A 21,620-nucleotide genomic window follows, 5' to 3' on the forward strand; every position below is an offset into this window, starting at 1 on the left:
TTTTCCTCTCCCTATTTTATTGGTTGTCTTTTCACTCTGCTGATTGTTTCTTTTGTTGTGGAGAAGCTTTTTAATTTCATCTTAACAGTTTTTGGGATTATTTCCAGTGCGATTGTCCTTTTTCAGAAAGAACTTGACTGATTATACGAGTTATCTAATAGTCTCGAAGATCTTAGACTACTGAGGTCTTTTCATGTCTGGATGATTTTGTGCAGTATGGCAGCTTCAGATCTAGCATCCTTCTGACGTGGCCATCCCGTTTCCCAGCAGCATTAGGTAAAGAAGGCCTTTTTTCTAGTATGTATTTGACACTGTTGGAGGACATTAGGTGACTGTAACTGTATAGGCTTGTTTTTGTGTCCTGTGTTCTTCCATTGGTCCACTGTCTGTGCCAATACCACTGAGCTCTACTTTTGTGCCTGAGTATAACGGAGCTCAGGTACTGTGTGGTGCTTCCAGCAGTGAGTTCAGGAGTGCCTTGGCTGTTAGGGGTCGTTTGTGTGACCATGTGGCTGTGAGGATTGCCTTTTCTAATCCTTTGAAGAATATAGTTGAGGTTTGGTAGTGATTGAGTTAAATCTGTAGACTTCTTTCAGTCAATAGAACTATTTCCATAGCAGTCTGCCAGTTCAGGAATATGATCTGTGTTTTAAAGTTTTTACTGTGAAGTTCCTTTACTTCCTTGGTTAAGTTTATCACTGAGTACTTTTGCCCCCTTTGCATCTGTGACTTTATTTTACCTGTGACAAGACTTATAAATGGCAGAAGAGTTCTTTTTGACTCTGACTACAAGTCTCCAAAAGGCTGTGGGAGATTTGGGAGCGGCGGGGTATGGTTCATGAAGGCTTCAGCAAAGATCCTGGATCCTGCCTTCTTGTGGTTTTGGCCTCTGGCCTTCGGCTGCGAAGACTTGGAGTCAGACAAATGGCTCCTGTGTGTGAGCACGGGCTGGTGAGTGTGCATGTTTCAGAGTTGGGGGCCGTCGGAGTGAGTAGGGAGTTGGGGTGGTGCTGTGTGACTTGCTGACAGGCTGCTCTAAGATCTTACTCCTTCTTCTCCTTGTAGCTTGCTAGTAGGAATGGCTTGGCCCTGAGGGTACTCAGAGTCTTGTGCTTTTGAAGGGCAGGCTGGGCCAAGTTCTTAGCATGAGCTAAGAGCATACAGCCTGGTAAGCAAGAGTCTGAAGAGACGCATGGTAAGCAGGAACTTTTCCAGGGAAGGGGAAGCCTGGAGTTGAGAGAAAGAGGCAGCAAGCAGGAAGAGGCTTGGATGCCCTTGCCTGGGGAGAAGAGGCCCCTAGAGGTAGTCCTCGTGTCCTCGCTGTACTGCCAGTTCATTGGCACTATCTCCAGAGTCCTGAGGCTTCATCACCTCTGCAAGCTCAAGAGGCGGGAGAAGGCTCATTGCCTAGGACCTCAGAGGCATTCTTTCCTCAGACCAGGCCCGCCATGGCTGTAGCCTGTGGCTGTGCTGCCCACTGAGGAGCCTAGCAGGCCTTCTTGAGCAGCTCATCAGGGGTCCCTTGACAATGCCCTCAGCCATATATTCCCTGGATGTGGTATCACGACTACTAGGCATTGGCGAAGGTGGCCTTGTGGTGCCAGGCCAGGAGAGACGCCTCCATCTCGCTGCTGCACCCTGGCTGCCGTGACCTGGGCGCCCTGTGCTCTCCTCTCCTTCCCCGTTTTTGGAAGCTATTGTGAATGAGTTTCTTCTTCCTCTGATTTCTCTCTCAGCAAGAGAGAAAAGGTGAGTTTGTAGCTCAGTTGGCATGTTGTGTTCATTTAACATTTGGGAAGTGTGGTGTGATAACACAGCCCTGTAATGCTAGCACTTTGTGTACCTTTTTATTTTGAGATAGCATCTTGCCCTGTAGCCCGGGCTGGTCCCAAACTGGTGATCTTCTTGCTTCTGCCTTCCGAGTGCTGAGGTTATAGAGTATACAGCTATGCCCTGCTTGTTCTTCAGTTTTGGAGTTCAGAGTGACATTACTGGTCTGTGGTCCTTAAAGTTCTAGGGACCTCTCCGTAGTGGTAGCTGGCATATGTGTGGCTTGAGTTCAGCCTGCCGGGCCTCTTAGAAAACATGAAGCGCTTGAGTATGGAAACGTGTAGTGTGTGTATAGATGCTAGGAGCCAGTGGGCTTAGGTGGAGTGGACAGGCAAAGATTTCTGTGCTCTTTTGTCCCATGTGCCTCCTATTCCCTAGAAAAACACTTGCCAGAAGTGAAATTGGGATATTTCAGAACACAGTTTCCACTATTGTCTAAAACGTAATAGTTCCTTTGTTTTAAGGGGGAGCTAAGTAACTCAGATTTATTTGAGGATTCCTGGTTTTTGTTGCCAACTTCCAGGGACGAGAAATACATTCACTCAGCAGAAACCTAGAATGTACATATCAGAATGATAACCTGGCCTCAGAACTAAAGACAGTGTGGTTTCCATCCCTGTCTGCCCACGACTGCCAGGCTTTGTGCCTGTTGTCTTGCATAATTATCAGTAATGGCTCGTTGGCCTGATCTGAGCGATGAGGGTGAATGCCGTAACAGTCAGCTCAGGGAGAGTGAAGGCAGGAGACTGCAGAGAGCAGTGTGAGCAGGTAGATGGACTCCAGTTCCCCAGATGGCTTGACAGATAAAGGGTTCTGTGGCTGAGAGTCTTTCGTGGGTTTGACACCCAGGGCACTGTGCTTCTGGCCAAAGCTCTGGGTTGAAAGGCTTTGATTGCTGCTGACTGGTGAGAAGTAGCTTGTGGTGGAAAGAGGAACCTGTGAATGTCCATGGCGTTCTTAGAAGTAAAACAGGTTGGAAAAGCCACATCTTGGTTTTGGTTGGTTTCAAAATGTCTTTCCAAAAGAGATGGTATAAGGGACAGATGTCTTGACAGGGGTAAAGGGCAAAAGTTAGAAGGCAGGTGAAGTGGTGAAGATGAGGTGGGAATACTCAGAGGTGAGCAATCTGGACTCATCAGCAAGGCTAAGGTAATTAGTTTTCAGACAAGGGTGGCTGGAAGTTTGTTACTAGAGAAAGGAAAGAGGAAGGGCTTGAAAACTTTTGCTTCTACTCCCTGAACTACAGTTATATGATGTGTTCAACCTTATGAATTCTGTCCCAGGAAGTTCACTGTCTTATATCCTTAATAGCAGGAACATTTTTATTTGGGCAGCCACCCAAAACATAATCACTGTGCCAAGTAAAATTTATCTGTTTACCCATTAAGGACTGTCCCAGGCCTTAATGAGAAAAATAGTGTATGCTCTTCCTCTAAGTAGATTGCATGGTAGAGAGCGGAACCTTGGGTCCCGGGTCTCACTGGGATCTGTTATTCTGTATGCAGTAATTACTTGCATTATTGCTCTTGGCAGTCGAGCCCTTTACAGCCCAGAGGCCAGAAGGCTGTTTCTATTACTTAAAAGCTTAGGTTATCTTGTTAAACTCCTCTCTGGTGAGAGCTTTCAAATCTCTGCAGACCTCCCATGGGCTCTCTCTGGGGCATAGGTTTAGCCCATGGTTAAGGCTGCCCTGCCCTTGTATTATTAATCATAGGCATTTCAGCTCTCATAGAGGAATAAAGTTTTAATTGAAATCTTAGGAGTTCTTTTAAAAGTGGAGTAGCACCATGTCTGTGGGAGAGGCCAGGGACACTGTTAAATGGCAAGGGACTTGTGATTCCGTTGCTTTCTGACACTCTGCCTAGGACTTCAATAAGAAGAGTCCTGGGACAGCATGCTGGCTTCTGTAGTAGGTTTATGATTTGTACTTTATTTTGAGATCTAAAATTGACAGCATTTCAAGTACAGAATGTTTACAAATAACCTTGAGATTAAGTTGGAAAACTTAAGATTTTGTAGGTAACATACAGGTGATGTAGTTCCTCGTCATTGTATTGTTAACCCCGCACATAAAGCAAAAATAAGCATTTAATGTTATTCAGAGATGACTTACTAAATAATCTAGTGTCCTCGATTGCCATGTGTTTTAAGAAAAGTACACATAGTTTATAGACGCAAACAAGAACTGTAAAATGCATGGACTTTCATTTCTCTACCATATTCCGGTATCTCTAGTCCATCCATCTGGCTATGTATGGTGGGTCCTCTACTCCCATCAGTCACTTTGGTGGTTGGCTGTTCTGTGTAATACACTTTGCTCAGGAACAGGAGGAGGGCAGTGTTGTGACTGAGAAATGAAGAGGCGCCCAGCATGGCGAGTTAACAAGGTAAATAGCGTTTCCCTCTCCTGCCCTGGGTTGGGAATTGCTGCTGTCCTTGCACCTGGATCTGGGCCCTGGAATTGGGGGGAGGAGTCATTTAAAGAATGTGCGCTGGGCACAGGGGCTCAGTTAGCTGAGGGGCCCTGGAAGGATAGTCCAGGTTTTTCTACCTTTCCTGACCACCATTGCCTCACCTCCTGCCCTGAAGTTAAAGTTTCTGTGCCCAACAGGAGGACTTGTTTTGTTTATTTGCAAAGATAATCATGGTCTTTGGAGAACTGCTTATGTGTAGTGATAGTACATAATTTCACGTGAAACACCTTGGGCATACGCGTATGTGGGCAAACCCTCAAGCCGTTGTTGAGGATGCACAACACAGGCTGAAGCTGTACTCCAAAAGGACAGGGAGAAAGCCCCTGCAACACTTTCCCATGTTCTGTTCCCACACAGCAAGTTTTTCCCCTGCAGAAAACACCAAGTGGACACGTTAATTCATTTCTGACGTTATTTACCTGGAGATAGTGTCAGGTCCCGCAATCCTCCTCTCCATAAGAGAAACTCCTCAGATACCAATCACAAGGTTTAGGTTGTAACCTGTGTCTCCCTGCCAGCAATTGTAAGACGGAGCCTATGGAAACCTTTCCTGGTTTATCAGAGATGCTGCTACAGTGGACACAGCTGCATGTCCAGGTGAGGAGCTGGACATGACAGTGTAAGCAGATGGGGATGCCAGAGCCTCCATTCTCCCTCAGGACACGCCACCCTCTCATGCCGCTGTATGTTCAGCAGCCTGGAAACTCATCAGATTGTGCTCAAGAATGTTTAGAGCAGATGGATCTGGTGCCACAAAGCTTGTAAGTCTACTAAGGAAGCTGAGGCTGGAGGATGACTTAGGCCCAGGAGTTAGAGACCTGCTTGGGAAGATCTCCTTGCTTCAGCTTTTGTCCCCAGCACGTGCAAATTGTGCACATGCTCCAGTGGGCGCCTGAGGTATATAATATCTTCCTCTGTCGTTTGTCCTCGTATATTTTGAGACAATATCCCTCACTGAACTTGAGATTGTTATTTCGGCTAGAATTGCTGACTAGAGAGCCCTAGAGTCTAGTTTTGCGGCGGTGCTACCCCTGACTTTTTATTTTTTATTGTTTTTAAGCTGTTTACTTTATGTGTATGGATGTTTCGCATGCATGCATTGTTTGGCGCCACGTAGGCGCCTGGTGCATGAGGATGGATTCCTTGGGACAGGGGTAACAGATGGTTGTGAGCTGCCATGTGGATACTGGAATTTCACACAGTTCTAATGCAGGAGCAGCCAGTGCTCCTAACCGCTGAGCCATCATCTCCCCAGGCCCCTACATCTGGATTATACATTGGTGTTGGGATCTGAGTTCTAGTCCTCTTGCCTGCACACTAAGCAATCTACTGACTTTTGGTTTTTTGAGACAGGGTCTCTCTGTGTAGCCTTGGCTGCCCTTGACTCACTCTGTAGACCAGGCCTCAAATTCACAGAGATCCTCCTGCCTCTGCTTCCCCAAGCCTGGGATTAAAGGCATGTGCCACCACTGCCTGGCTTCTACTGACATTTTTAAGGTAGAGTCTCATGTAGTCCAGCGTAGCCAACCTTGAACTCCTCATCGCAACACACTTGCGTATGAAACGCAGGCCTTACCGACTGAGTTTTATTTCCAGCCACTTTACATATTCAGTCAGTTGCTCACTCACTCTCTCATTCATAGTTTAGTCATCAGCACTGTCGTTGGGTTACTGGGTGCATTGAAAGTTGCAGTCTTTATTCTTCTGCCTTTCCTGGTATCTGGCCATGTCCTGTGTCGATGATACGCTCCTGTTCTAAGTATCCTCAGTGGGGCTGTACAGATTGCCGAGTGGTTAAGAACACTGGCTGTTCTTCCACTGACTTTGATTTCAGGCGCCCACAGGGTGGTTAACAACTGTCTGTAACTCCAGTTCCAGGGGATCTGTCACCTGATCTGGCCTTGGCCTCCTAGGGCACCAAGCGTGCATATGGTACACAGACATACATGCGGTCAAAACACTTGTATACAGAAAAGAAGAATAAATCTTAAAAGCAAAACAATGAAAACCTAAAGAGTCTGCCTTGTATTCCATTATGTAAAATAGGCTAGCTTCTGCAGACTCCATCTAAGGGTGGAAGGATGGGATTGGGATTTGAGTTTATGGAAGACTAATCCAGTTTGACTGGTGGCCTAAGCTTGCTTGTTCCTTTTCCTCTGGGTACCCCCTATTGGTTGTGTTCTGCCCATTCACTTAGGTTTCTCAGTGAATTGCAGAGATAAATTGTAAACACTGTTACTCTTTCGTGGGTCAGTTTGACATTTAGATACACTTTTATTACGGTGGTATTTGGATATAGGCTTTAGGTTGTCAATCTGAGAGATTCTTGTCTGCTAATCAAGAACAAACACAAAAATCATGGGGACTATAATTAGAAAAGAGATGATAGCATTTGCTCAGACACCAGGTATCCCTTCTGGGATATAGGAAGTGACTGAAGAAAGTAGGAAGACAATTGAATATTGAGCAGTTAATTAGGAGATTCTCCGAAGTGGTCAGGGATATAGATTTGAGTGGTTTCTGTTGAAAATAGAGTAGACTTGACAGCTCACAGGAAATAAATCAATTGAGTGGTTAGAAATGAGTTAGCCAAGACATTCTTGAAGGAGGCAACAAGGGAAATTGGACATAAGAGTGTGGAGGAAAGCAGCTGGAGAGAACAGTCCCAGGAATGACAGAACTTCCTGGGGGAGAAGGAGGAGATGCTGCAGAAAGTTGGAGTTTGAGGCAGAGGGAGAGGGGATCTAAGAGAGGACAGTTAGATGTGTCGCTTGCCTGCCAGTCATGCTGAGGGAGTGGGCCCCTGGGGAACATTGTGCTGTGTGTTACCATTTCCTAGAGAAGCAGGAAGAGCCAGTGTGAGTGTTACTGTCCTCTCAGGGTTTGGTTCCTGCTTGCTTCTGCAGAAGTCCTGAAAACTTATGAATTGGGTAAGTACAAGTGCATCTTCATGCTTTGTTCTCAGTTTCTGGAGTTCATTACTGAATGTAATACTAACAATGACACAAAAGCCGCATTTCTGTCTTGTTCTCTGCTCTTGGCCTGCCATGGTGAACACTGTCCCTGTGGGCCTTTGCAGCCACAGAACTTGCAGCTCAGAGGAAGACGAATGTTGAACAGTGACAGGCTGATTCCGTAGACCTGAGTCTATGGCTGAGGAGTGCGGAACTTCTTTGCCTTGGGACGGCAGCTCTGAGAAAACAGTTTTAGCGCTGTCTGTTGGAGAAGTGCCAAGCAGACAATTAGGGTGGGAGTTCCCGACAGTTGTGAGCTTCCATGTAGGTGCTGAGAAGTGAACCCCGGTCCTCTAGCAGAGCAGCCAGTGTTCCTAACTGCTGAGCCATCTCTCTAGCCCCTATTATTTTGATTTTCAAGTTGCCCCAATTTTGGCCCATGATAGTACCCTTAAGCATGCTACTTTATCGTTTTGATAAAGTGTGTCACCATTGTCCTTTGATCACTTTTTTTTAAGTTTTCTAACACAACCACATATTCCTGGCCGAGACTGACATTTCCCAGACCCAAACCTAGACCCACCAGTTTCTCAAGGAGCTTTTGCTCTTTTTAGCAGAGAGGAGCTTTTAGAAAGCAGCATCTGGACATCAGGCTTTCACTATCCTGTCTCTTGTTGCTCAGCTCCCTGTACATGACCAGTGGCTTGCTTTCAGCAGTTGTCCTCAGCCTCCAGTGAGTGACCTGTCAGCCAGTGAGTGCTTTGAAATGCGCGCACACACCCACACACCCACCCACACACCCACACACACTCACTTCCCCACCCCCGTACTTGTCTTGTTTGTTTTATTTCTCAGTGTTGATGATTGAACCCAGAATCTTGTCCATACAAAGTATGAGCTGTACCATCCATCAGTTAGGTTTTCTTTAACCCGTTGATAGCACTGGTCAGTTGGCAGTGGATCCCTAAAACTGCCCAGAATCCTGCTGAAAACTTGATCTCCATTTCTTTTGACAGAAAGAAAGCTTTGCTTCGAGGCTTTTCTTTCCTTTGAAATATTCCCAACATTCTTTTTAAACATTTTAGAAAGTTTCAACTGGGTTTATTTTTTTCCCCTCCAGATTGTGCCTTTGGTGTTCATGTGTAAATGAAATAAAGTACTTAAAAAAAAATCTCTTCTGTGCTTTATTTACTGTAAAAGAAAAATTAAAAAACCAAGTAAACAAATACTCATTTTTCCTTCTAAAGTGAACTTGTTTCCTCTCTAGAGGACTTTTAATCCTTCCTGATAGCCTGTGTTTGATTTCCCTTTTCCTATCAGGATATTAAATGTGCGAGTTATGAGCACTGCCAGACTGTCTTCACTGGCTCTTCAGAATTAAGTCTCCGTGTATGTGGGCCCCGTGGGCATATGCTGCCAGCTTTGCGCTGTCAGTGTTCAGGAAAGTAGCAGCCATTTCTTAGTCTGCATGCTCGGGCTTGGTGCTCTTGTCTTTCTCTTATGCTAAGGAGGTTCTTCCAGAGTTGAAGAGTCTGATCACGGCTGCGGTTTCCTGCGCACCTGGCTCTGGTCATTTGGTAGAAGGCTCACACTCCTGCCTGGAGTGATCTCCTTAGGATTTGGAGCTCCTGTGCTCTTTGTGTGTTTTTGAGGCTGTTTTAATTACTTTTCCCCCTTTTCTTCCGTCCCTCCAAATCCTCCCATATGCCCTTCCCTGCTCACCTTCAGATTCATAGCCTCTTTTTTGTTTGTTTTTTATTTATAAATTGTTATTGCATGGATATATGCATTTGTATAGACATACATATTTCTAAATATAATCTGCTGAGTAGATGTAATGTTAATTACATGTCTATTTTCAGGACTGCTTGGCTCTGGAAAACCGGTTGATGTGCTTTTCCCTAGGAAGGGCCACCACTTCTGCTCGGCTTTACTCAGTTGTGTCCTTTGTGTGTATTGGAGACCTCCTGGGCTTTTCTCTGTGCAGTGGCAGGTCTGTCGGCGCTTCTCTTGCTCAGCTCACAATTGGGCTGTGAGAATTTGCAGGGGCTTCAGATGTCACTAGGAGACATCTTCACAGGAGACTGCCTGCTCTCTGGGTTTTCAGTTTTTCTACCCCTCTTCCACAGTGTTCCCTGAGTCTTATGTGTGGGAGTGTTTTGTAGATGTAATCATATGACTAGGCTTCATTTACTGTTGTGTCTTCCCTTGGGCAGGTCACATGACTATTGTCCTGAGTTTGTTTGTTTGATAACTTGCCTTTCTTCCTAAGTTCTCAGTGATGGATAGCAGGTTGTAAAGACTTGGCTCTGGAGAGCATGGTCTGTAGACAGCCCTGCTGTGGCTTCCTGGAGCGCGCCATCCTGCCGTGCTGGGGAAGCTTGCCAGGCCTCATTTTCCTGAGTCACCAGTATTGGCTCTTGGTTCTCATATGTGCAGTATTTAGGGTTTGTTAGAAAGAATGCTGGGATGCTATCATCTTACTATGCTGCGTTTTCCTTATCTATAAACAAAGAATATGATAGAGCAGTTTATGATCCCTTGCCGTTTCCTGAGCTACAAAATAGATTTAGGCAGCCTGTGTATTATTATTATTATAGCCAGCCCGTAATTAGTAGCAAATATCATTAATACTGCAGATTGGGCAGGATTAAAAAGAACAGATTTACTTTTGCTCTTGATTATAGATCAAGGTCAGAGGGCCAGATTTTATAGCTAGCCCTTAACAAAATTTTAATTTATGGGTGGTGGTGTGTGCTAATAAAGGTTGCTTTGACTTGGAGCAGCCAGCTCATGGGGACTTGACGTTTTAATCTTTTGGTCGCTGATACCAGTTCTGCTGTCCACAGAGAAACTCACAAACACTTGTTTCTGTATGTTAATACTTTGTGGGTTTTAGGCAGAAGTCACTATAACTGTCTGCTTTCAGTGTCTTCAGCTGTAAAATAAAAGGACCGAATGCTCTCTTTTTCTGACATCAGTGATCCTGGGATTGACAAGCTGAGACCCTGTTTGTAGAGCTGGCTGGGGAGGCAGCATATCCCAAGTCAGAGAAGAGCAGCGCCATGAAGCCCTGGGCTTGTAGCTCATTGCTTTTGAATGGTAGGGTCTTTAATTTAGTCTTGTTTTTAGCAGAAAAAATGAAGGGTTCAGAATCAGGAAGCTCGATAGACTGGAAAATCCGTAACTTCTCTTTACTTTTTAGTTGTTTATTTAGTCTCCTAGGATGTTTCTGGATGCTGAACGGTTCTGAGCTAGCTGCCGTACAACTAGTGCACCGTCTTTCTCTTTGCACCCTCCTTGTCTTTCTCCCCCATTCCCTTTCTGCCTTCCAGTTTCTTGTGATGTTGAGATTGAATTTAGGTCCTAGCAGCTGAACTGTATCCCAGGCCTCGCTTTCATGGTCTTGCCAAATCTTTATTGAAACAGTGCTTTTGGTTGTGACGAAGTTCTGCCTGCCTGCCTGCATGCTGCCTTTGCTTGTGCTTTTTGTGTCATATCTAAGAAATGATCATCTACTGGAATGCAGATTTACCTTTATGTTTTATTCTAAGACCTTTATAAGATTGACTTCTGCTTTCATATCTGTGATGCTGTTTTGAATTTCTTTTGTTTATAGTTTGAGGGAGGTAGAAATCAGACTTCTTCCTTCTGCATGAGGCTTTCTAGATATGCCTTTTGTTAAAAGTTCTACTCTTTCTGCTTTGAATTATCCAGGCACCTTTGTTCGAAAGCGATTGATTATAAATGTGTGGATGTGATGTGGGTCCCATTTTTATATGTATCTTCAGCTGCCTGTCCTTATCCTTTATATTGGTCCTTCTGCTGCCAATTTTGCCCTTGTCATATGCCATTTATACCTCAAGAGGCAGAAATGCTCCATTAAGTCAGTCCTCATTGCAGAGTTGGTAAGATGCCTTTCTTGGGCCAAGATGATTTTGCTCTTGAATTGGGAGAACTACTAGCCAGTATTGATGTACCATCACGTTGATAAACCTGGTGAGAGTGGACTTCTGTATGCAGTTTTCTTTCTTGTGATGGCAGTGGTCTGGATGTTCAGGAGTTAAAAGTGTACCAAGTCATTTTTCAGAGCCTAGTGAAGATTTACTGTCCTGTTCTGTTGCTAGGCAACATTTTAGTGGCTTTCCATATAGTGTTTCACTGTAGATAAATCTCCCAGTACACCTGTAAGTGAGTTTGAGAAGTTTGAATCCCCATTTTTCTTCCCAGTGCTTTGATTTGGCTTCAGTGGCTGTCTGCCGTGGGCTGTGAAGCCATAACCGTTGAATCCCACCACATCTCTCTTTATAGGCAGAGCCGAGAAGTGTCAAATCCATAACCTCAGTCAAACTGACTCATTATGACAGCTGGCTTCACAATCCTCCTGCTGTAGCAGGTAGTCCTGAGATCGCTTTTCTAGAATATGTCATTTTATTATTATAATTGGTTAAAGTGGTAACCATTTGACTTGTTTTCTATGCCCTATAAATTAGCAATTAAGGATAATTACTGTAGTCATGAAAGTTTGTAACATGAGTCAGTCAGTGGAGCTTTGGTTGTTCAATTACCCATGACAGTTTCTTCGGAATCTTTATTCTGAAATTAAAAATATGATAACTGCTATGCCTTCCTTGCATCTGCTGTTCACTGTTTGTCTCCCCACTTGAGCATCATCTCCCCAGGAGCAGGAACTTCTGTCTCTTATTCCCCTGAAATACGCAGCTTGCCTAGAACGGCATCGCGCACATCATTGGTAGTTAATAAGTATTGGTGAAAAGTGAGTCAGTCAATCCATCAATTGATGAATTAACTTTGAAAAGCCCAGAATCAGTGTTTATTATGAAAACTGGCTTGATGCCATGTGAAATAGAAGTCTGCTTTATAGGACCTTCATTGGCCCTTTCCATGCTTTATGTAGATATTTTAAACATTTCCTCTTGGTTTTATTGGGTTGGAAACTTGTAAGTTTTAGAATATTTTTTTTGAGGAAGAACTTGAGTAAACACTGTTGACAGGGCAGTGGAGGGGGTTACCAGCTGGAAAATGTAGGTGACTGCATGGAGGGGATAGTCTTACAGAGATAGGATTCGTTCTTCCACAGTGCCCTGAAGTGTTTACCTCTTCGTCAGTGCCCTCGGCAAATGCTGGAGAGACCATTTTAGAAGAAAGCTTTGCCCGTGTCAGTCTTTCTGGCTGGAGGACTAGGAGGAGGATAGCAGTAACTGTCACATGTGCTTTTAGGAGATCTGCCTTTAACCTTAGCACTTGGGAGGCAGAGGCATCTTTGGGTTTGAGGCCAACCTGGTCTATAAAGTAAGTTTTAGGACAGCCAAGGCTACACAGAGAAACCCTGTCTTGAAAGATGTTCCCCTCTAAAAAAAGGGGGGAAAAATCAGGATCTGTGCATTGTTTGATGGAATTCTCATAAAAAGGTAGTAGAGTGGCTAGATCAATTTTAATAGTCATGTGATGGAACACCATAGTCATGAAAGTAAATTGTTTTCACACCAGCATGGACGCATTTCACTAAAAAGAATTAGTAAAAGAAACAAGACATTGTGTGGAAGACTCTACCAGTAGAACTCAGAAACAGACAGTGTGAAGCCCTGTTGTTTAAAGACACTTAGGTGAATGGAACACACGTGTGCAGAAGAGCAAGTCCCTCGGGGCATCAGAAAACTGAGTAGAAAGGACAGGGAGGTTGTCTTAGGGTTTCATCGCTGTGAAGAGACACCGTGGCCTCGGAGATGCTTATAAAGGTTAGTCCATTATTACGGAAGGAAACATGGCCTGCAGGCAGACATAGTTCCCGGGGGAAGGAGCTGAGAGTTCTCCATTTGGATCACAGGCAGCTGGAAGAGAGAGACTAGGCCTGTTTGAGCTTCTGAAACCACAAAGTCCACCCCATTAACATACTTTCTACAACACATTCTAATAGTACCACTCCCATTTTTATTCAAACCATGGTATTCCATTGCTTGGTCCCCAAAAGCTTGTAGACACATCCTAATGCAAAATGCTTGTAGTCCAACTTCCAAAGTTCCCATAGTCTATCACAATATGAATACTGTTTAAAAGTCTAAAGGTCTCTTCTGAGACTCATGCAATCTCTTTAACTAATCCCCTGTAAAATAAAAAAGAAAAAACAGATCACATACCTTCAGAATATAATTGCATAGGATATACATTACCATTCTAAAAGGGAGGAAAGGAAGCATCGTTGGGGAAATGCTGGACAAAGCAAGGCCGAAAGCCAACATGTGGCAGACTCCATGTCTGATGTCAGAGTTCTCTTCAGAGTTCTCTCCAGCTTTTTTCAGCGTTGTTGACTGCAGCACACTTTCTCTTGGGCTGGTGTGCTGGTGCCACAATCAGTTAGTATTTTCTTCTTCTTTTTTTTTTGCCAGGTCTCACGGCTCTAGCATCTCCTATAGGCCTCACCTTCACAGCTTCGTGGGCTTCCATGCAGAGACACAGCTGCCACATTCCTGGCCTCTGCTAGCTATTCCTCAGTCAATGAGGGAAATTCCATAACCCCTTTCTTGTATCTGACTCTAAAGCCAGAATTACGTGGCCAAAGCTGCCAAGTTGTGCTGCTTGCTGGGGCAGAAACATGGCCTTGTTCAAATACATTTTCACCAGCTTTTTGTTTTTGATGGTTCCCTTTACTAAGCTTGGCTGTTCTGGAATTCTGCGGACCAACTCAACGATCTACCTGCCTCTGGAGTGCTGTGATTAATGGTGTGTGCTGCCACACCTAGCCCTAAGCCTTTCTTTAATTCCTTTTCACAAGTTGGAAGCTTAGCTGGGTGGGGTCTTGCCCTGAGGTCACCATTCCCTTTATTCCATTTTGCATCAGTATTTTCTTTAATCTGTTTATCTCCTTGAACACAGGATTTATAGATCCTTATACTTCCCTTTCTAATCAAACTGCACACTTTGTAGTTTTCCTTGCCCAGCTTGCTCCATTTCATTGTAGATCTGCATAAGCGTGGCCACTAATAACCAAGCAACAGAGTCAATACTAGGCTGTCTGGAAATCTCAGCTAAAGCTGTTAATCCGGAACTCTTCAATTTAGCCTCGGGCAGATTTTTTTGGACAAGTTTAGGAAGCAGCCACATTCTTTGCCAAATATCACAAGTCTCTAGGCCACATTCTAATATTCCCGAGCCAAGCCCCCACAGTTCAGATGACCCTTAACACCTTTGTCTTTCATGCCCACTAAGGCCGTCTTAAAGCATTCAACCACTTTTCTAGTCCAGAGTTCCAAAGTGTTCCTTAGTTCTTTAAACAAAAGGATGGTCCAGCCTCTCCAGCAATACCTAGTCCCTGCTACCAACTTCTGGCTTAGGGTTTCTACTGCTCTTAAGAGTCACCATGACCACAGCAACTCTTATAAAGGAAGACATTTAATTGGCGCTGGCTTACAGGTTCAGAGGTTTAGTTCATTGTCAACATGGTGGCATGCAGGCAGGCATGGTGCTGGAAAAGGAGTCAAAAGTTCTTCATCTTCATCCACGGGCAGCTGGAAGAGAAAGACTCAGCTGGAAGAGAAAGACTCGGAACCTGACGCCATTCCAGTGACACACTTCCTTCAAGGCCACGCCCACTCGGACAAAGCCACACCCCCTAATGGTGCCACTCCCAGTGGGCCTTTGGGGAAGGGCCCATGGCAATTCCAACCACCTTGGGGAAATACACTTCTGGCAATGCTGGAGCCCTTGAATAGTGACTGCTCAGTTTTGACTATTCTTATTCTCTTGTCTCAGACATTTGTGATCCTTGTTCACAATTTAAAGCATGAATGGTAGATTGCTAGTTGGCTGTATGGGGTCTTCCCCCTTCACAAGGACTAGTGTGAGCACTCTCCATTCTAATCTTCCGCAGAGTTGAGAAGCCTTCAGATTGACCTCCCAAAGCAGAGGCAGTTTGAGTAACTGCATCATTTTTACAGCATGCCTCTGGGTCTTCTCAGAATCATTCCTTGTGTAGACCTTCAGGTATTTAAAAGTGAAGAGCAGCAAACCTCCGAGCCCTTCCTGCAGTCGCGGATGCTTTCTGTCTGCTTCTTCGCCAGTAGGAAGAAGCCAGTGCACTTGGGAGCTTCAGTGTTTGCTCATGGAGGGTAGTCCTTGTGTGTTTGTCATTCATGTCGCACATGCTCTGCTGTACCCTGCCCCGGCTCTGAGTGCGTGCGTAGGAGTTCTTTTCTTTAGTTTTCTCTTTGTTTAAACGTTCACAGTTTGCCTCACTCTAGAATGCAAGCTATTCCAGAGATACTAACTTGTTAATAATTGAAAAGAACAGTTTGGTGCATGCTGGGATAAAATTACAAAGGTCATTAACCTCCTTGTCTCCTATGCCTTTTTATCCCAGTCTATTTATTATATGGCTTTTCTGTTGTTTGTTTAATTCCTGCTTAGGTTTTTGAACCCATCATTCTTTAATCTGGCCCAAGCTCTATGTGGGTATTTCTCCTATGAAACTCAAGCTAATTCTGTCTACTTCATCATTTCATAGGCATTTGAGGGCATTGGAAATGCAAAGTACTGTTCTAGATGTTGGGAATTCCTTAGTTACATTGTGGGGATACTGTTTCCAGGCCACTAATCCTCTCTCTCTAACCTGTGTAGGTCCTCTCTGGGTGTGCTATCATAGTCCGGGGGCAGCCCCGGGGTGGTCCTCCTCCTGAGAGGCAGATCAACCTCAGCAACATTCGTGCTGGAAATCTCGCCCGACGAGCAGCTGCCACACAGCCCGATGGGAAAGATACACCGGATGAGGTAAGTGCTTCCCCAGGCCTTTCCGAGCCCGTGGCTCTAGTTGGCAGCCTGCTCTCCTCTTTGATGAAATTTGATGTGCTCTTCATTTCTGTTCATGGTGAGTTCTTTGTCACTCTGTCATTACACACACGCTGCCTATCTTAGTTTCTTTTCATTTGTTTTTGAGTAACTTAAAGGAGAAAGGGTTTATTCAGCTCCGAGTTGAAGCCCACAGTCCATCATGGTGAGGAAGTGAAGGCAGCAGGAGCTTGAAGCATATGACCACGTCAACATAACCTGAAGCAGAGTGCAAAGGGTGCTTGTGTTTAGTTCACTTCCTCCTCCTACACAGCAGAGGAGCCTGGCCCCAGGAATCATGCTTCTCAACTGACAGATCAAGACAGCCCCTCCTAGACTTGCCCGGAGCCTATTTCCCGATGACTCTCTCAGGGAATTGACTCTTGAATAACCATTGTAGTGGTTAATTGCAATAGCAGTCTCAGTGCTGTCCCCAGTCCTTGCCTGTAGGCCTGACTCACTCACTCCTGGGGAATAGGCTTGAAGTAACATCAGTGTAACATTTTCCTAAGTGGTAGCCTTCTGTCAGTGCTAGTGCCAGCCTTTTGTTACAGACGCCTATCTGAATTCATGAAACTAAAGTGGGAGATGTGGTTTTTGGTTTTTTTTTGGTTGTTGTTGGTTTTTTTTCTTTTGGGGAAGCACTAGGACTTGAATACAGGGCCTCACACATTCCAGGCAAGCACTCTATTGAGCCATGTCTAGTTTCTTCTTCTCCACTCCTGACCTCCTATTTTGGTAATAAGGCCTCATGAAGCCAAGCTGACATTCTTGTATATAGAGGATGACTTTCAATTTCTTATTCTCCTGTCTCTGCCTCCTGAGCTTTTAAATTACTGGGATGTTGCCATCAAGCGTGGAAATAGCATTGTGATTGAACTTAGGGTTTCATGTTTGGTAGACAAACACTCCATAACCCAGCCATAAACATGAGTTTTTTATTACTATTTTTATTAAATGTGTGTGTGTGTGAGAGAGAGATGCATAGGTTCATATGTGAAGGTAAGAGGCCAGCCCGTGGGAGTCATTCTCTCCTACCATATGGACTTACCAGTCAGGCTTGTTGGCAACTACCTTTAGCAGCTGAGCCATTTCTTTGGCCCTAACCCTGAGTTTTGTTTTTTGTTTTGTTTTGTTTTTCAAGACAAGGTTTCTTCGTGAAGCTCTAGCTGTTCTGGAACTCGCTCTGTAGACAAGGCTAGTGTGGAACTCACATAAATCTTCCTGCCTCTGCTTCTCGAGTGCTGGGATTAAAGGTGTGCATCACCACCGCCTGGCTTACCCTTGACTTTTTTTTAAGGACAAGCTCCAAGCTACAGTCTCTGGCAGCTTATCTTTGTGTTATGCTCTGTGACACTACTTCTGAGCTTTTCATTATGTCTTCTTCACCTACGCCCCTTCTCTACTGCCGGGGCTGTATGCCTTCTCACATCATCTGAAGTTTGATTGCTCACATCCTTGCCTCCTCAGGCAGCTGTGTCCCTTCCAGTTGGTGTGGTTTAGGCTTCCTGCTTTCTACACTTGGAGATGTTGGTGCTTGGTTCAGCTTTAGCAGTGCTTTGCTGGTCAGGAGCAGGATTTCTGGACTCTTCATTGTTTGTTCTCGTCTCCAACTTGGTGTCTTTGGGATTTATAATTGGATGGTCTCTGCTTTTCCCTTTCAAGGAAGTGATGAAGAAGTAAGAGCTTTAAGGAAAACATTTAGTTCTTTTTATCTTTAGTAGTATTTTTTTAAATAAGGCAATATTGAAACAGTATTATAGATAATGGAGATGGAGAAAAATCACCCATAATTATTCTATCAGCAGTAGTTGGTTAGATTCCAGAGTTAATGACTAATTACATTAAAGTCAGTTCTTTGTCATTGGTCCTCTAGCAGTAACTGCAAGTGTTGAGTCTGATGCCGTGTCTCTCTCCACCCCTGGATTGCTCAGTGAGGATTAGTAAGGAAAGTACTTTTTAAATGATTGGTGGCCACTCCTCTGCTAGATCAGTCACTGAAGGTTAAACCTGTTTTGGCGTTCTTCAAATGTTGATGTTCATCAAGTGGGTAAATCACTGTCTCATGCATCTTTCTTCCTTTCCGCTGGTCGTGGAACAGCTTGGGTGCTCCTGGGAGGTAACGAGCTGCCGCTCTTAGAGGTCATCAAGCTCTTCTCCCCAGAAGGAAGAAGCAGTGCAGTCCCCAGTGAGCATCTGGGGCTAGAAGCGCAGCGCTGTTCTGAGCTGCCCCCGCCGTGTCCTGTGTAATGGGGCGGGAGACTCTGAGTAGGCTCGCGTCAGCTGCCTGGCACTGCATCCTCGTGTAGTGCTGCTTTGTCTTCTCTAGAGCAGTCGCTGCCACCAGGCCTATTAGTCACTGTAAGTCCTCCAAGAGATGGCGTACTTGGTAGCGGTAGATTTCACTCTTTCCTAGCCGTGGCTGTTACTCCTCCCTCCTGAGGCCTAGCCTGCCTTTGCCCCATATGGTCTGCTCTTCCTCTCACACCCCTGGCACTGCACTGACACAGGTTCCAGTAACAAACAGCCTGTGACTGCCCGGAGCAGAAACCTGATTTTCCTTGTGTTTCAGTTTCCCTGAGACACCCTGTCCCAGCATCTAGACTTTTATCAGCACCTAGGGATTCTGTCTCTCAGATGGCCTGGCAGCTCTCCTGGAGTGCTGGGGACATTTAAACAGTATGCGCTGATTCCTTTCCTTTCAGGGTTCCTCCAGAGGTTTTAGATTTCTAATCTTCCCTCTCTGGATGCCATCTTACTCTAACCCTAGCTGGCTTAGAACTACCTGTAGACCAGGTTGGTCTCACTGCCTCTGCTTGAGTGCTGGGATTAAGGGCGGGTGCCATCACAGCCCTAGATCTTTTTGAAACATAATTTACATACTCTTGCTCATTGTATTTTCAGATACGGTTCTCATTACTCTGGCAAACTACATGCCTGAGCCTAGACCACAAGTCCATTTGTGTTTTGCTTTCCATTCTTCCAATTAAACAAACAAACTTATTTTACTATTTTATTTGTCTTTTGAGAATTTTATATATGAAAACTGTATCTATATAATTTCCTTTCTTTCAACTTCTCTCGTGTCTACTCCCACAATGCTTCAAATTCATGGCCTCTTATTCTTTAATTATTATTGTCACACATGCAGACACATACTACATACACTTACAAATACAACCCGAGTTGGTTTAGTGTTGCTCATACATGTATGTGTGTTGAGGGCGGATGCCTGGTACTGGATCATCTGTCACAGGCTTGAAGGACCTTTGTGGTCACGGCGCCCAGTGGTGATGCGGCATCCAGTTTTCCCCACAGGCTCCTGGCATCCCCTCTGCTTTTGTCCTCAGCTCACATTGCTTTTCCCATCACTGGTGTGACCTGGTGAGCAGTCACTGTCTTCAGACACAGCCCCTGACATTTCCTTCCTAGTCAGAGAATGCTGTCAGAGCACTCAGAACATTTTATTCTAGAGTTGTATGTTTTTCTCTACTGCATTGTGAACTCTTCAAAGGAGGGACCTTTCTCTCACATCTGTGTCCTTGGGGCTGGTCAGCTCCTGAATAAAGCAGGTGTACAGTGAATACACACTTGAGTAGCAGAGAAAAGAAACCAGGTGGCTCTCTTTGGGGGTTGGTGCATTGCACATCAAGGCACCAGCTTTTCAGGCTTTCCTCTGACGTGAAGAACAGAAGACTCTAGAAGATTCAAGAAGAATCAAAGACATTATGATTCATTTGCTTTTCTTTCTGTCACTGCCCCAAATATCACTCATATGATTATTCTTTTTCTCCCCTCCCCTCCCCCATGTCTTCCTTCAGCACTAGTCAGCTTTCTCATAAGTCCTGTGGAAGTGAAAGCAGGTCCCCTGTGTGTCCCCAGCCGTCAACTGGCCTGTGCCAGGCTAATCCCCAGCGTTGCCTAGCTACTCCAGGCAGCCTAGATAACTGCATTGATAGGCTCTGTGCTGGTTATATATTTATTTCCCACAGATTAATTGAGTGCCTGCTGTGTGAAGCTGTATGCTGGATCCAGGAGAAAATCAACCCAGCTTTCAGTATAGCTTTTGAGGATTGAGGTGGTAGGGGAGAGGTGGTAGAGCACGGTTTCCAAGGGTCACAATGGGATGATTAGAATAGAGGGAGAGACAAGAAGCCCTGAGCATTGGGCCATGTACATGCTAGCTGTCTAGTTTGCGTTGTTCTGGGTTTGATCTTTTCTCAGTAGTTTAGGACCACAGAAAGGAGTGGAACTAAAGCATTCTGTTTCATGACTTTAGACGTCCTTACTCTATTTGGTTCTTAGCCTGTCTGCCATTGGGCACCCTGAAGAGCAGAGGTAGTTCAAGCCTCAGCTTCTGAAAGGTCCTCTGGAATAGTCTTTGAACACACCATGGCTGTTCTTCCTGCTAGGCTGTTGTGACTTTTGAGTGTTGCCTGGAGCAAATTTCCCTGTATTTGCTTCCTACAGTTGTAGCAGCTGTACTGGGACAGCCTATCTCCTTGGCTATCCTGTGGGGGTGGACACCGGTTTCACTTCTGTAAAGATTCTCTCCTTGAGTGTTCTCTTGGGCTTGTAAGGTGATAGTCAGACTCTGGGCTGTGTAGCTCTCTGAGTCTTCTCTTTGTGGTTTCTAATAACTTAGTCAGTAATAAATTGCCCAGTTTGGATAGAACAAAACTTCAAGAAGGCCTGGTTTATAGAACAGATTGTAGACAACTTGATTTTTTTCCTCTCTCGGATCAGGTATGTTTTATTTCAGGGCCTCCGGTGTGGCTTTCTCACCAGTGAGGGACAGATCAGCTGTACACATGAGGGCCTAAGAGTGGATGCCACAAAAGCTTTTAGAGAGCTTCCTTGTGTGAGTTCCTGGTAAACTCACCCTTGATGAGTGTTGTTACCCATGCTAAGTGTCTCTCAGTATGAAGAAAGAACGGCATCACCGAGGTTTGACTAGTAAATGTGTTGCTTAGGAGTGTGTTGTGAAGACAGCGGTAGTTCTGTTCGTTTTTAGGGCAAGTTGACCGCTGTAGTAGTAAAAATACAGGTGCTCAGTAGTGTTGGTTCAGAACTGTTTTCTGTTTTGCAGATTTAGTTGGACTCGTACATCAGACTTCACTTTGGTGAGTGGTGTCTTTTCAGTTTTAGGAAGTGAAGTGAGTGTAAAAATGAAACATTGGTATGGTGAGCTCTGTGTTTCTGTGAGTGCTTTGTCTCTGCTTGCTGGTGCTTTGAGTCAGGAATAGCAGGATGGATGGGTATGAGGTTGGTTTAAGTTTCTTACCTGAGCTGAGTTCTTCCTAGAGCCCCTCACCACTGAGGTTAAACAACAGCGCTGTTTCCTGACTTGCCTCTTCCATTGGCCTCTAGTTGCTAGGAAGTAATATAGATTTTCCAGACTGGGAGTTTATTGAATGACCTCATGGAATAAGCTTCCTGGATAGAAAAGGGTGTTAAAGCCTTTCCGTTTAGGTTTGATCACTGATCTGCATTTCATGTCGTACCTGAATTGTGCCTTGAG

General features: G+C 44.9%; 1 protein-coding gene across 1 annotated transcript in view; it reads left to right on the forward strand.

Moving 5' to 3' along the window:
* Snd1 (staphylococcal nuclease and tudor domain containing 1) overlaps positions 1-21,620 on the forward strand; it is a 397,879-nt gene that overhangs the window by 11,597 nt on the left and 364,662 nt on the right. Inside the window, exon 2 of the mRNA XM_055608222.1 lies at positions 15,893-16,042. Within this exon, the coding sequence (XP_055464197.1) occupies positions 15,893-16,042 (150 nt within the window). The remainder of the gene's footprint in view (positions 1-15,892; positions 16,043-21,620) is intronic.

This window comes from Psammomys obesus, unplaced genomic scaffold (genome assembly GCF_907164565.1).
Source record: "Psammomys obesus unplaced genomic scaffold, mPsaObe1.curated_primary_1811, whole genome shotgun sequence".
Classification (NCBI taxonomy): domain Eukaryota; kingdom Metazoa; phylum Chordata; class Mammalia; order Rodentia; family Muridae; genus Psammomys; species Psammomys obesus.